Genomic DNA, 10,568 nt, shown 5'->3' on the forward strand with positions numbered 1-10,568 from the left:
CAGGGCGGGCTCAGGCGAGGGACTTCGAAGGAAGGGCCTTTCGCTCTTCAGAACAGCCTGGGACCACTCTGCACCCCACAGTACGCTTGGCCTGAGGCTTGGAGGGAAAGAAGAGGACAGGGGGTCCTTTCTAGCTAGTCGATGGCTGCAGAACTCCTTCGTAACTTAAGAAAGGGTCTTCCGTGTACCCTCTACACTGTGAGCCCAAAATGTGGCCTCTTTAAGGCACTCAGGCCCGGAGCCCCTGAACTTAAACTAAGTTGGGGGTTGGTGGTGGTAGTGCTCTAGGCATCGGGCAGTGATTGTCACAACTGCGAGCCAATCCGCACCATTGTGGTCATCCCACGCTTGAGGGACCGTTTTCCAATTCAGTTTTGTTCTCTCTCTCTCTCTCTCTCTCTCTCTCTCTTTTTTTTTTTTTTTTTTGAGGGGGAGGGACTGGAGGGAGGACAGAGGGAGAGAAGGAGGGTGGGGAAGGACGAGGGGCGCGTGGTTTTCCCATCTCATCCCCGGAGGAGGGGCCGGGGCATCCCGGGTAGCCAATCAGGGACAGGCTGGGGGGGCCGCTTTGAAGAAGTTTGGGGAAAAAAGTTTGGAAAAGTTTCTATAATAACTAGGGGGCGTCCGGAGGGAGGCGGCAGCGGCGGAGGAGGGGGCGTCTCAGAGAAGGGGCGGGAGGGAGCCGCGGGTGCAGCGACCGCAGCCTCCTGAGCGCCCCCTCCCACCCGGACCGGGACTGGGGGCTCTGGCCGGATCCATGGGGGCAGCGAGCTGCGAGGATGAGGAGCTGGAATTTAAGCTGGTGTTCGGGGAGGAAAAGGAGGCCCCCCCGCTGAGCGCGGGGGGGCCGGGGGAAGGTTAGTGCGGGACTGGGAAGGGGTCTTTGGGTCAGTGAGGGAAGGGCCCGGGGATTCTGAGTCTGGGGACCTTAGGGCAGCGAGCCTGGGGTGGGAGAGGAGGGGGTCAGAGGTTGAAGGGAGTCCCGGGGCTGGGGGGTCTGTGGAGGTCTTCGGGGGGCCGGGCACCACTTTCTCCTTTTTAGGTCGTGACTGGGGTGGGGGTGGGGGTGCCGCTGGCTGCGCGCCGCCTCTCGGCTGGGCCGACTGTCACTGGGATAGGGGGCGAACGGGAGCGGCGGTCCTGAGAGCCCCGGCGTCGCCAGGGGAAAGAAAGGTTAGGCTCTGGAGTGTGCCCCTTGCAGACCGAGCCCCGGGCCGGCGGACCCGACGCCGGGGCCGGGACCCGGGGCACTCTCGGGGCCCGCCGGGGCGCCCCTCCCCCCCCCTCCCGGTCTGGCCGCAACAAGAGGCAGATGGCCGGGACCGTGCCGGGGGCGGCGGCCGCCGTTCGCACGGAATCCGTGCCGCGCGCCCCCCACCCCCACGGGCCTGGCAAGCAGCACCCCTGCCCCCAAATTGGGGGGGGGCGAGGGAGGAGCCACCTCTCCTCGTCACCACTGCCCTGGCGCACCCCCCCCCCCCTTCTTCCCTGGCCACTGTTGCGATAGCAACTGGGGCTCTTGCCAGCGCCGTTTCGGGGTTTGAGAACCGCTACTAATTGGGTTCATGTGTGAGTCGGCCCCCCCCCCCCCAGGCTGGCGCCTCTCTAAACGTGCCTCCAGGCCCCACTCCAGCCCCTCTCGACCTACATCCCTCACCTTAAGACCCACCCGGCCTGGTGCCCGAGGTCCCGGGGCAGGGGGCTCAGAGTGTGAGCTTTCCCGTGTGAGAATAGGCTTGGCGCTTCGAAATCGATCTCTTCCACCTTCCGAGGTTCAACTTTGCTTCTGTCTTTGTGGCTTTGAAGGGCACCGTAGAGACCCCTCTTTGCTGAGGAGGGGGTGGCATACAAGACTAAGGGGGCTGATCTCTCAAGGAACCCAGACATCTCACCTGCTTCTCTCTCTTCCCATCTCCTGTGGTATCCCTCTCTCTGTCCCCCTCCCTTCCCATTTTGACAGAACTGGACTCAGAGGACACTCCGACATGCTGCCGTCTGGCCCTGGGGGAGCCCCCTCCCTATGGCGCTGCCCCTATTGGCATTCCCCGGCCACCACCCCCTCGGCCTGGCATGCACTCGCCACCACCCCGCCCAGCCCCCTCCCCTGGCACTTGGGAGAGCCAGCCTGCTCGTTCGGTGAGGCTGGGGGGGCCAGGAGGGGGCTCTGGTGGGGCTGGGGGAGGCCGTGTCCTTGAGTGCCCAAGCATCCGCATCACTTCCATCTCTCCCACGCCTGACCCGCCAGCCACCCTGGAGGACAACCCTGATGCCTGGGGGGACAGCTCTCCCAGGGATTACCCCCCACCAGAAGGCTTTGGAGGCTACCGAGAGGCAGGGGGCCAGGGCGGGGGCCCCTTCTTCAGCCCCAGCCCTGGCAGCAGCAGCCTGTCCTCCTGGAGCTTCTTCTCAGACGCCTCTGATGAGGCTGCCCTGTATGCCGCTTGTGATGAGGTGGAGTCTGAGCTAAATGAAGCGGCCTCCCGCTTTGGCCTGGGCTCCCCACTGCCCTCGCCCCGGGCATCCCCTAGGCCATGGACCCCTGATGATCCCTGGAGCCTGTATGGTCCAAGCCCTGGAGGCCGGGGACCAGAAGATAGCTGGCTACTTCTCAGCGCTCCTGGGCCCACCCCAGCCTCCCCACGGCCAGCTTCTCCCTGTGGCAAACGGCGCTATTCAAGCTCCGGAACCCCATCTTCAGCCTCTCCAGCCCTGTCCCGCCGGGGCAGCCTGGGAGAAGAGGGGCCCGAGCCACCTCCACCACCCCCATTGCCTCTAGCCCGGGATCCTGGCTCCCCTGGCCCCTTTGACTATGTGGGGGCCCCACCAGCTGAGAGCATCCCCCAGAAAACCAGGAGGACTTCCAGTGAGCAGGCGGTGACTCTGCCTCGGTCTGAGGAGCCTGCTCCGTGCAACGGGAAGCTGCCTTCGGGAGCAGAGGAGACTGCAACTCCTCCTGGTGGTCCTCGGAAGGAGGGAGCTGGCATGGACTACCTGGCAGTGCCCTCCCCTCTGGCTTGGTCCAAGGCCCGGATTGGGGGACACAGCCCCATCTTCAGGTGAGGGTTGTGCCGGCACCACTGCCATTCCACTTTGGAGCAGGTCAAGGGATCAGTTTGAAGAAAGGTCCGAGTTCTGTGCCCTTGGCATTTCAAAAGAGAATCTGTAACCAGCTTGGCTGTTACCATTTACCCAGTTTTAGGGAGGATTAAATCAACAACAACATACCCCTTCTACAAACTGATGATTTGCAAAAGGATAATCATTCCCTGTGGATCAATAAGAAAAAGCCCCGCCCCCACCCCTTAGGCAAAGGGAGAGTTCCTCTAGGGTTCCTCCACACCTGGTTTTGGGCTGGCACTGTCTGGACATGAACTGTGGACTGGATTTCATACTTACAGGGGGTAGCAGGAAGTCCCCCTTCTCTAACTTTTAATTTCTAGGGTCCAACTTGTGCCTTAAAAGTATAGCTGCTCATTTGAATTAAAATAGCATATATTTGCAAGACAAAAATTCATATTAAAACAAGCAGTTCTTGCATTCTTTTATCCATTTTACCCTCAAAGCATCCTGCCCATTTCAATATTCCTGAATCTTGGGATGTCAGACTGAGCTGGCTCCATCCAGGAAAGTTTCCGGGGAAAAGAAACCTTAACACCTGTTCTCCTTGGTTCCTCTAGGGCAGGGTTTCTCACCCTCAGCACTACTGACATTTAAAAAAAATATATTTTATTGATATTTTACAGAGAGGAAGGGAGAAGGAGAGGGAGAGGGACAGAGAGTTAGAAACATCGATCAGCTGCCTCCTGTACACTCCCTACTGGGGATGTGCCTGCAACCAAGGTACATGCCCTTGACCGGAATCGAACCTGGGACCCTTCAGTCCACAGGCCAACGCTCTATCCACTGAGCCAAATTGGTTAGGGCAGCACTATTGATATTTTGAACAGGATAATTCTTTGCTGTGGAGGTTGTGCTGGGCATTGTAGGATGGTTTTTAGCAGCATCCCTGACCTCTACCAGATGCTAGTAGTATCCCCTCCTCTAGTGTGACAACCAAAAACGTCCCTAGAAATTGCCAAATATCATCTGGGGACAATCACCAGTTGAGGTGCTCCCTGGCCTAGGGTATCTGGGAGCTCAATAGAGAAAAGTTGCACATGTGTAACCCCTAGTTTCTGGACTGGACCTGTCCAGCCACAACTAGTGGAATGGGCACTGACCTGGGAATAGGGCGTGTGCTCAGTCCTTACTTCTGTCAGTCCCTGGCTTGCTTGGCTCACCATGTTCTATCATCTGGGTCTCAGTTTCTTTATTTGAAAAACAAAGGGGTTTATCTCCGAGGCCATGTTCAGTCTGAAATAGTGCTTCTTTGCTTGACTCTTTTTCCATCCAGGGCTAAGGATTAGGATGGGCTTTGGGTTCCTCTGTATCCAAGTGAACCATTGCCACCTCAGAACCTGTGCTCAGAGCTGAAAAGGAGGGAGTCTCAGGCCTGGTGCCATCTTCTACACCCTCATCTTGAGGGGTTCTGAGGGGCCTTTCTTCTCTCACCTTGCTTCTGGGCTTTTGGACTACTTTATTCCTGTTGTGATTTCTCCCACACCTAAATCCCCTCCTCCCTCGCATGCCAGGGAGCTGAGACTCGGTGCTGCCCTGACCAGGGTCTGAGGCTATAGATGATCAGTGCTCTTTTCTTCTGTCTAGGACTTCTGCCCTACCCCCACTGGACTGGCCTCTTCCCAGCCAGTACGAGCAGCTGGAGCTGAGGATTGAGGTGCAGCCTCGAGCCCACCATCGGGCCCACTATGAGACAGAGGGCAGCCGAGGTGCTGTCAAAGCTGCTCCTGGTGGTCACCCTGTAGTCAAGGTAAGGGGCAGAGGCCTGATAGCCTTTCTCTTCTCCAGTCCCAGATCCCTGCCGATGGGTTCCAGCTGTGCAGACCCGTGGCACTGCCCTTTCCCACACTCCCTCTCAGCAGTGACCCTGTAGGCAGACTGGGGTTGGGGGAGGAAGGGTGCCTTTCAAGGACCCGGATATACTTTCTACTCTATCCCTCCACCCCCACTCTCTTCATCCCATGGGACACCAGCCTCATGTCTACTGTGGAAAATGATGGCCTGCCAGATGTGGGGGAGGGCTTAGGCTGAGGCCAAAGTTCACTGGGAGTTAGGTTGTCTTCATTGAGTTGGGCCAGTCTCTCTTGGGAGATTTTCCCCTTTGCCCAGCTCAGTTTAAGCCTTATTCCAAGAATAACACTGTGAACTCCAGGCCACATTTTCTCCACAACTGATGCCCAATCCCCCCCCTGGGAATCCTTTCCAGGATATCCTTTGTCTTTCACCATCCTTACCCCTTGGTGGACTGAAAACCCTGGGATGGATGAAAGATCAGACAGTGGAGATTTCAGTTGTGTTGCCTGTGTCTCCCTCTGCCAGCTCCTAGGCTACAGTGAGAAGCCACTGACCCTACAAATGTTCATCGGCACTGCAGATGAAAGGAACCTACGGCCTCATGCCTTCTATCAGGTGCACCGCATCACCGGCAAGATGGTGGCCACGGCCAGCTATGAAGCTGTAGTCAGTGGTACCAAGGTGTTGGAGATGACCCTGCTTCCTGAGAACAACATGGCAGCCAAGTAGGTTCCCACGCTACTCCCCCTCCGTCCTCAGGCTTTAGGACCAGTCTTTTCCATGCTTCCTCTTCCCAGAAGAGCTAGACATCATCCAGAGGAGCAGTTTAAGGCTTTCTCAGCACCTAGAAGAGGACTTTTGGGGCTCAGGAGCAGTCTGCAGAGGCACCTCTGGGTTAAAATAGTCCTCCTAGGCTCCCAGAGCAGGTCTTCAGGGCTTTGGATAGAGGGCGGGGGCTTCCCTCTTGAAGTGCGGGTTTTACCATTCTTTGCCTTCAGCATTGACTGTGCTGGAATCCTGAAGCTTCGGAATTCAGACATTGAGCTGCGGAAGGGTGAGACGGATATCGGGCGCAAGAACACACGTGTGCGGCTGGTATTCCGGGTACACGTGCCCCAGGGCAGCGGCAAGGTCGTCTCTGTGCAGACAGCATCAGTGCCCATCGAGTGCTGTGAGCAAAGAGGCCCTATGCCATCTCTCTGTCTTTTGTGAACCTCCTGTCTGTGTGTCTGTCTGTCCACCTTATCTCCTCTGCATAGTGTCCTGTGTCCTATCTTTCCTGGGTAGCCCTGCAAAGGAGTTAGCTTGCATTTCTATCCTGGAGGGGTGGGAGGAGTGTTCTAATTTGCCCCTGCTGCTGACTGTGTCTCTGGGATGGACTAGAGTGCCCCTGTCCTCCCTCTGCGGTCCGTGGCTCTGTGCACTTGTTTGGATAACTCTCTGGCCTGCTCTGCTGCTCACTGTCTGCCTGGGTGGCTCTTTACATGGTGTGTGCCATCCCAGGGACTCTGTGGGTTTACTTGTGTGTCTGCCACTGAGGAGGGCTCCTCCAGGGCCCTGTGGCAGTTATTCCAAGGGCATGGGGGCAGAGGAGGCTGTCCTCTCCATATGCAGTCCAGCCAGGCCTTTCCTGCACTGCTCTGCAGCCCAGCGCTCGGCCCAGGAGCTGCCCCAGGTGGAGGCCTACAGCCCCAGCGCCTGCTCTGTGAGAGGAGGAGAGGAGCTAGTGCTAACTGGCTCCAACTTCCTGCCGGATTCCAAGGTGGTGTTCATCGAGAGGGGCCCCGGTGAGTGCTCACTGGGGAGGGAAGGGCAGGCAGGAAGAGCTGGGACAGGCAGGTGAAAGAACTCTGGCACTGTCACTAAACTAACTTCTAAAACGGGCAGATAGACTATCCTTCCTCTTGGACTTTCTGCTTCATAGGCATGACAGCAATCTGTAATGCTCAGGATGGTGAACAAGTGTAAGAAATACACATTCTATTTTTTTAGGGAGAAGTCGGTTTTGAGATAAATGACCCCATGTGGATAGGGTCGTTGAGGAGAAGGGAAGAGGTTACCCTCATAGCCCCATGCTTGGCCCCTCCTGAGTTACGAGCCTGGTAGCACAGCTATGATTATGAGAGCCTGTGACATACCCCAAGATGGAGCTTCAGAGGGAGAAGGGAAGACCGAGGGGCCCACGTGCACCCACCAGCTTGAGGCCTTTGTCCTCTCCCAACCCTGACCACCAAGAGCCCTAGCACCGACACTCAAATTTAACAGATTTTGAGGTGCTGGATCATGAGACTTGAGGTCTCATTGCCCTCCTTCAAGCTAGGACCCTTTCCTATCCTTGAACTTCCTCCCAACACTATCATGGGAGGGGATGTTTGGAACAGGATGGGAGGGTTCAAGAGTTGCATTTGCCACCCACTCCCTTTGGTTCCTAGGCTGGTCCTGCTATCTCTGTTGGTCTCAGTTTGCTGCTCTGTATCTTGTGGACAGTTTCAAACCCTGCCTTTTCCATTCAATTGAGTAAACATGCAGTGGGTTTCTTTGTGAGCGAAGCCTTGTAGAGGCCTTCTGAGTCTGGCCTCAGCTCTAGCAGGAGGGGAAGTGGCAGAGGACTGGGTATGGGGTGGGGGCCCTGGAGCTGGGCTGGAGTAGTCTGTTCCCCCTGCACAGATGGAAAGCTGCAATGGGAGGAGGAGGCCACTGTGAACCGGTTGCAGAGCAATGAGGTACAAGTGTCACTGGGGTGCCCACCTTCTGGGTGGGGTGGGGTGGGGAAGAAGGCAGGGAATTCCCAGGAATGGCCCTTGACCATGGGAAAGGACTCCAAGAGTGACCTGTTCTTTTCTAGAGGACACATTCTGGCCAATCGAAGCAGATTCTTCTCTAGGGGATGAACTTTGCTTCTTAGCAAATGGAAAAATCCAGGAGGTGGAGTTCCGGTCCTTGGAAGGGCTGGGCTGAGCCTAGGTTCCTGAGGGCTCCCTGCCTCATCCTCTGCTTTTTCCAGGTGACACTGACCCTGACTGTCCCCGAGTACAGCAACAAGCGGGTGTCCCGGCCTGTCCAGGTCTACTTTTATGTCTCCAATGGGCGCAGGAAGCGCAGCCCTACCCAGAGTTTCAAGTTCCTGCCTGGTGCGCTCTAGGACAGCCCGTGGTGGGGTGTGAGGGTATGGGGAGCTGTGGCAGGGCAGAGGGATGCCATGCCTTCGTCGTGAGGGATCTTGGGATGGGAAGGTAGATGGAGGGTGTGCAGTAGGGGGGCCTGCCAGTCTTCTCACCAGTGTGTCCTCCTGCTTCCTATCCACCCAGTGATCTTCAAGGAGGAGCCCCTACCAGACTCATCTCTCCGGGGCTTCCCTTCAGCCTCAGGCCCCTCCTTTGGCACTGACATGGACTTCTCACCACCCAGGCCCCCCTACTCCTCCTATCCCCATGAAGACCCTGCTTATGAACCTCCTTACCTGTCAGAAGGTTTCAGCTACGGCACACCCCCTCTGTACCCCCAAACGGGGCCCCCACCATCATACAGACCTGGCCTTCGGATGTTCCCTGAGACTGGGGGTACCACAGGTTGTGCCCGTCCACCAGTCTCCTTCCTTCCCCGGCCCTTTCCCAGTGACCCCTATGGGGGACGGGCCTCCCCTTTCCCCCTGGGGCTGCCATTCCCTCCTCCAGCCCCTTTCCAGCCTCCCCTGCCTTCCTCCCCACCGCTGGAAGGCCCCTTCTCTCCCCAGAGTGGTGTTCATCCCCCACCTCCTGAGGGGTACAATGAGGTAGGGCCAAGCTATGGCCCTGGGGAGGGGACTCCGGAGCAGGAGAAATCCAGGGGTGGCTATGGCAACGGCAGCAGCTTCCGAGACAGTGTCCCTATCCAGGGTATCACGCTGGAGGAAGGTGAGTGTGGAACTGGCTGCTGCAAGTGTGTGTGTAAGAGATTGCTCTGCATGTTTGCTGAGGGCTGGAGCTTGATCCCTTGAGACCAGTCAGGGGTTCTCGGGAGGCAAGTTCGTGGTGCATGTAGCCACATGAACCCAGTTAACTTAATTCTGAAGGGTGCATGGAGTTCCTGCCTCTGCCCCAGATCACAAAAATCACAGGTTACAAGTACTTTCAAGATCATTTAATATACCTCCCCCCTTTGCAGACTGAGGCACTGAATTTCAGAGAGGAGCAGTTGCTTGCTGAGGTCTCAGTCAAGCATGGTTTCCCTTGCCTCAGCTTCCCCCTAAACATGCTGACTGTGGTTAGGATCGGTGATGAAGAACCTTGATATTTTGCCTCTTCCTTCCACTGTCTACACCCACCACTGGCCCTGCTGACAGCGATTGTCCTGACATTGCAGGCTGCTGAGCCAGCAGGAGAGGGCTGGGATGGGGGCCTGGGAGCCCACATGAATGGAGCTGAGCAGATTTGATTGGGAGCAGGTGTTAAGATACATTGGGGAAAGTGAGGCCCAGTGGAGGAGGAGCCTAGAGGCTTCCTAGACTGAGGCCTATCTTGAATGGGTTGGGGAGGGGGGGGTCTCTGGAAAAGGGAGGGAGCTGCCCCTAGCCCAATCTCTCCATTGTCCCTCCATTACAGTGAGTGAAATCATTGGCCGAGACCTGAGCGGCTTCCCAGCACCTCCTGGAGATGAGCCTCCTGCTTGAACCTTCACCTGGCAACTCCAGCCTCCTGGCCCCTCCAGCCCTGCCCACTTTCCCTTCATCCTGGGGTGGTGGTTCCAGAAGCTTGGGGACAATCTGGTTCTTCTTTCCCCAGCTTTTGCCTCTTTCCCCCATGCCTTCCTTCTCCTCCCCTAGCTGAGATGTGGCCCCCTGGGCCTGGTGCTGCCAGGGAAGGCTCAGTGAGGGGACAGCATGGAGGACTGAGGCTGGGTGTGAGGACTGACTGGAGTGAAGGCTGTGTCTATATTGTGTATGGGCCCTGGTGCTGGGAGTCTGGAATGGGTGGATGGATAATAAACTGCTCACTGATGGGTGCTTCAGGCTCCAGAACTCTTCGCAAGAGAGGAGGGGCAGCTTACCTTGGCCTGAGGTGGCTTAGAGGTTGGAAGGAGATGGGACATGGCTGGGATCATTGTAACCTAAAGAGCTTCTCAGAGTAGGGGGCTGGGGATAATTTAAGGGGCCCAAGAGGCTCCCTAACTGGGTTGGGGTTGGGGGCCAGAGCTTTAGTAGGCCTATCCGCCCTGGGATTCAAATTCCTGTAGGCTCTTTGGGATGGGACCCAGGAATCTGTATTTTCAAGTTTCTTTTTCTTTCTACCACCCAGATGATTCTGATTCATAGGCAAGGTCAGGAAACACCAATCTAGCCCTTCTCCCTTATTTACAAAGGAGGCATCTGAGACTAAGAGGGAAGGAGCTTGCCCAAGGTCACACAGCTAATCAGTAGCAGGTTAAATGCTATACTCCTGGGCTCCTGCCTCCAGCCCATCCTCAGACACCCTCAGTCATCAGGTTCAGGCCCCTGAAGCTTATCTCCCTGGAGTAGGGTTGGGGGTGAGGGACGGCTGGCATGGGTCTATCCACAGTCTGAATTCTTGGGGACAGTAAAAACGTTCTGGAAAGATCTGTGCTTTGGAAGTAGACTGCAGGAAGCCAAGCAACCTCTCTAGCGGCTCTGAGTGCTACTCGCCATGGGGCCCAGTGCATTG

General features: G+C 56.9%; 1 protein-coding gene across 1 annotated transcript; it reads left to right on the forward strand.

Moving 5' to 3' along the window:
* Positions 1-1,966: 1,966 nt before the first annotated feature.
* Positions 1,967-9,893, forward strand: NFATC4 (nuclear factor of activated T cells 4). Its single transcript, XM_080662863.1, has 9 exons — positions 1,967-3,056; positions 4,705-4,867; positions 5,437-5,636; positions 5,910-6,082; positions 6,558-6,698; positions 7,579-7,634; positions 7,916-8,042; positions 8,220-8,804; positions 9,492-9,893. The coding sequence occupies exons 1-9, from the start codon at positions 2,071-2,073 to the stop codon at positions 9,557-9,559; spliced, it is 2,499 nt and encodes an 832-aa protein (XP_080518989.1). The 5' UTR covers positions 1,967-2,070; the 3' UTR covers positions 9,560-9,893.
* The last annotated feature ends 675 nt before the right edge of the window (positions 9,894-10,568 follow it).

This window comes from Plecotus auritus (genome assembly GCF_963455305.1).
Source record: "Plecotus auritus genome assembly, chromosome: 1".
Taxonomy (NCBI): domain Eukaryota; kingdom Metazoa; phylum Chordata; class Mammalia; order Chiroptera; family Vespertilionidae; genus Plecotus; species Plecotus auritus.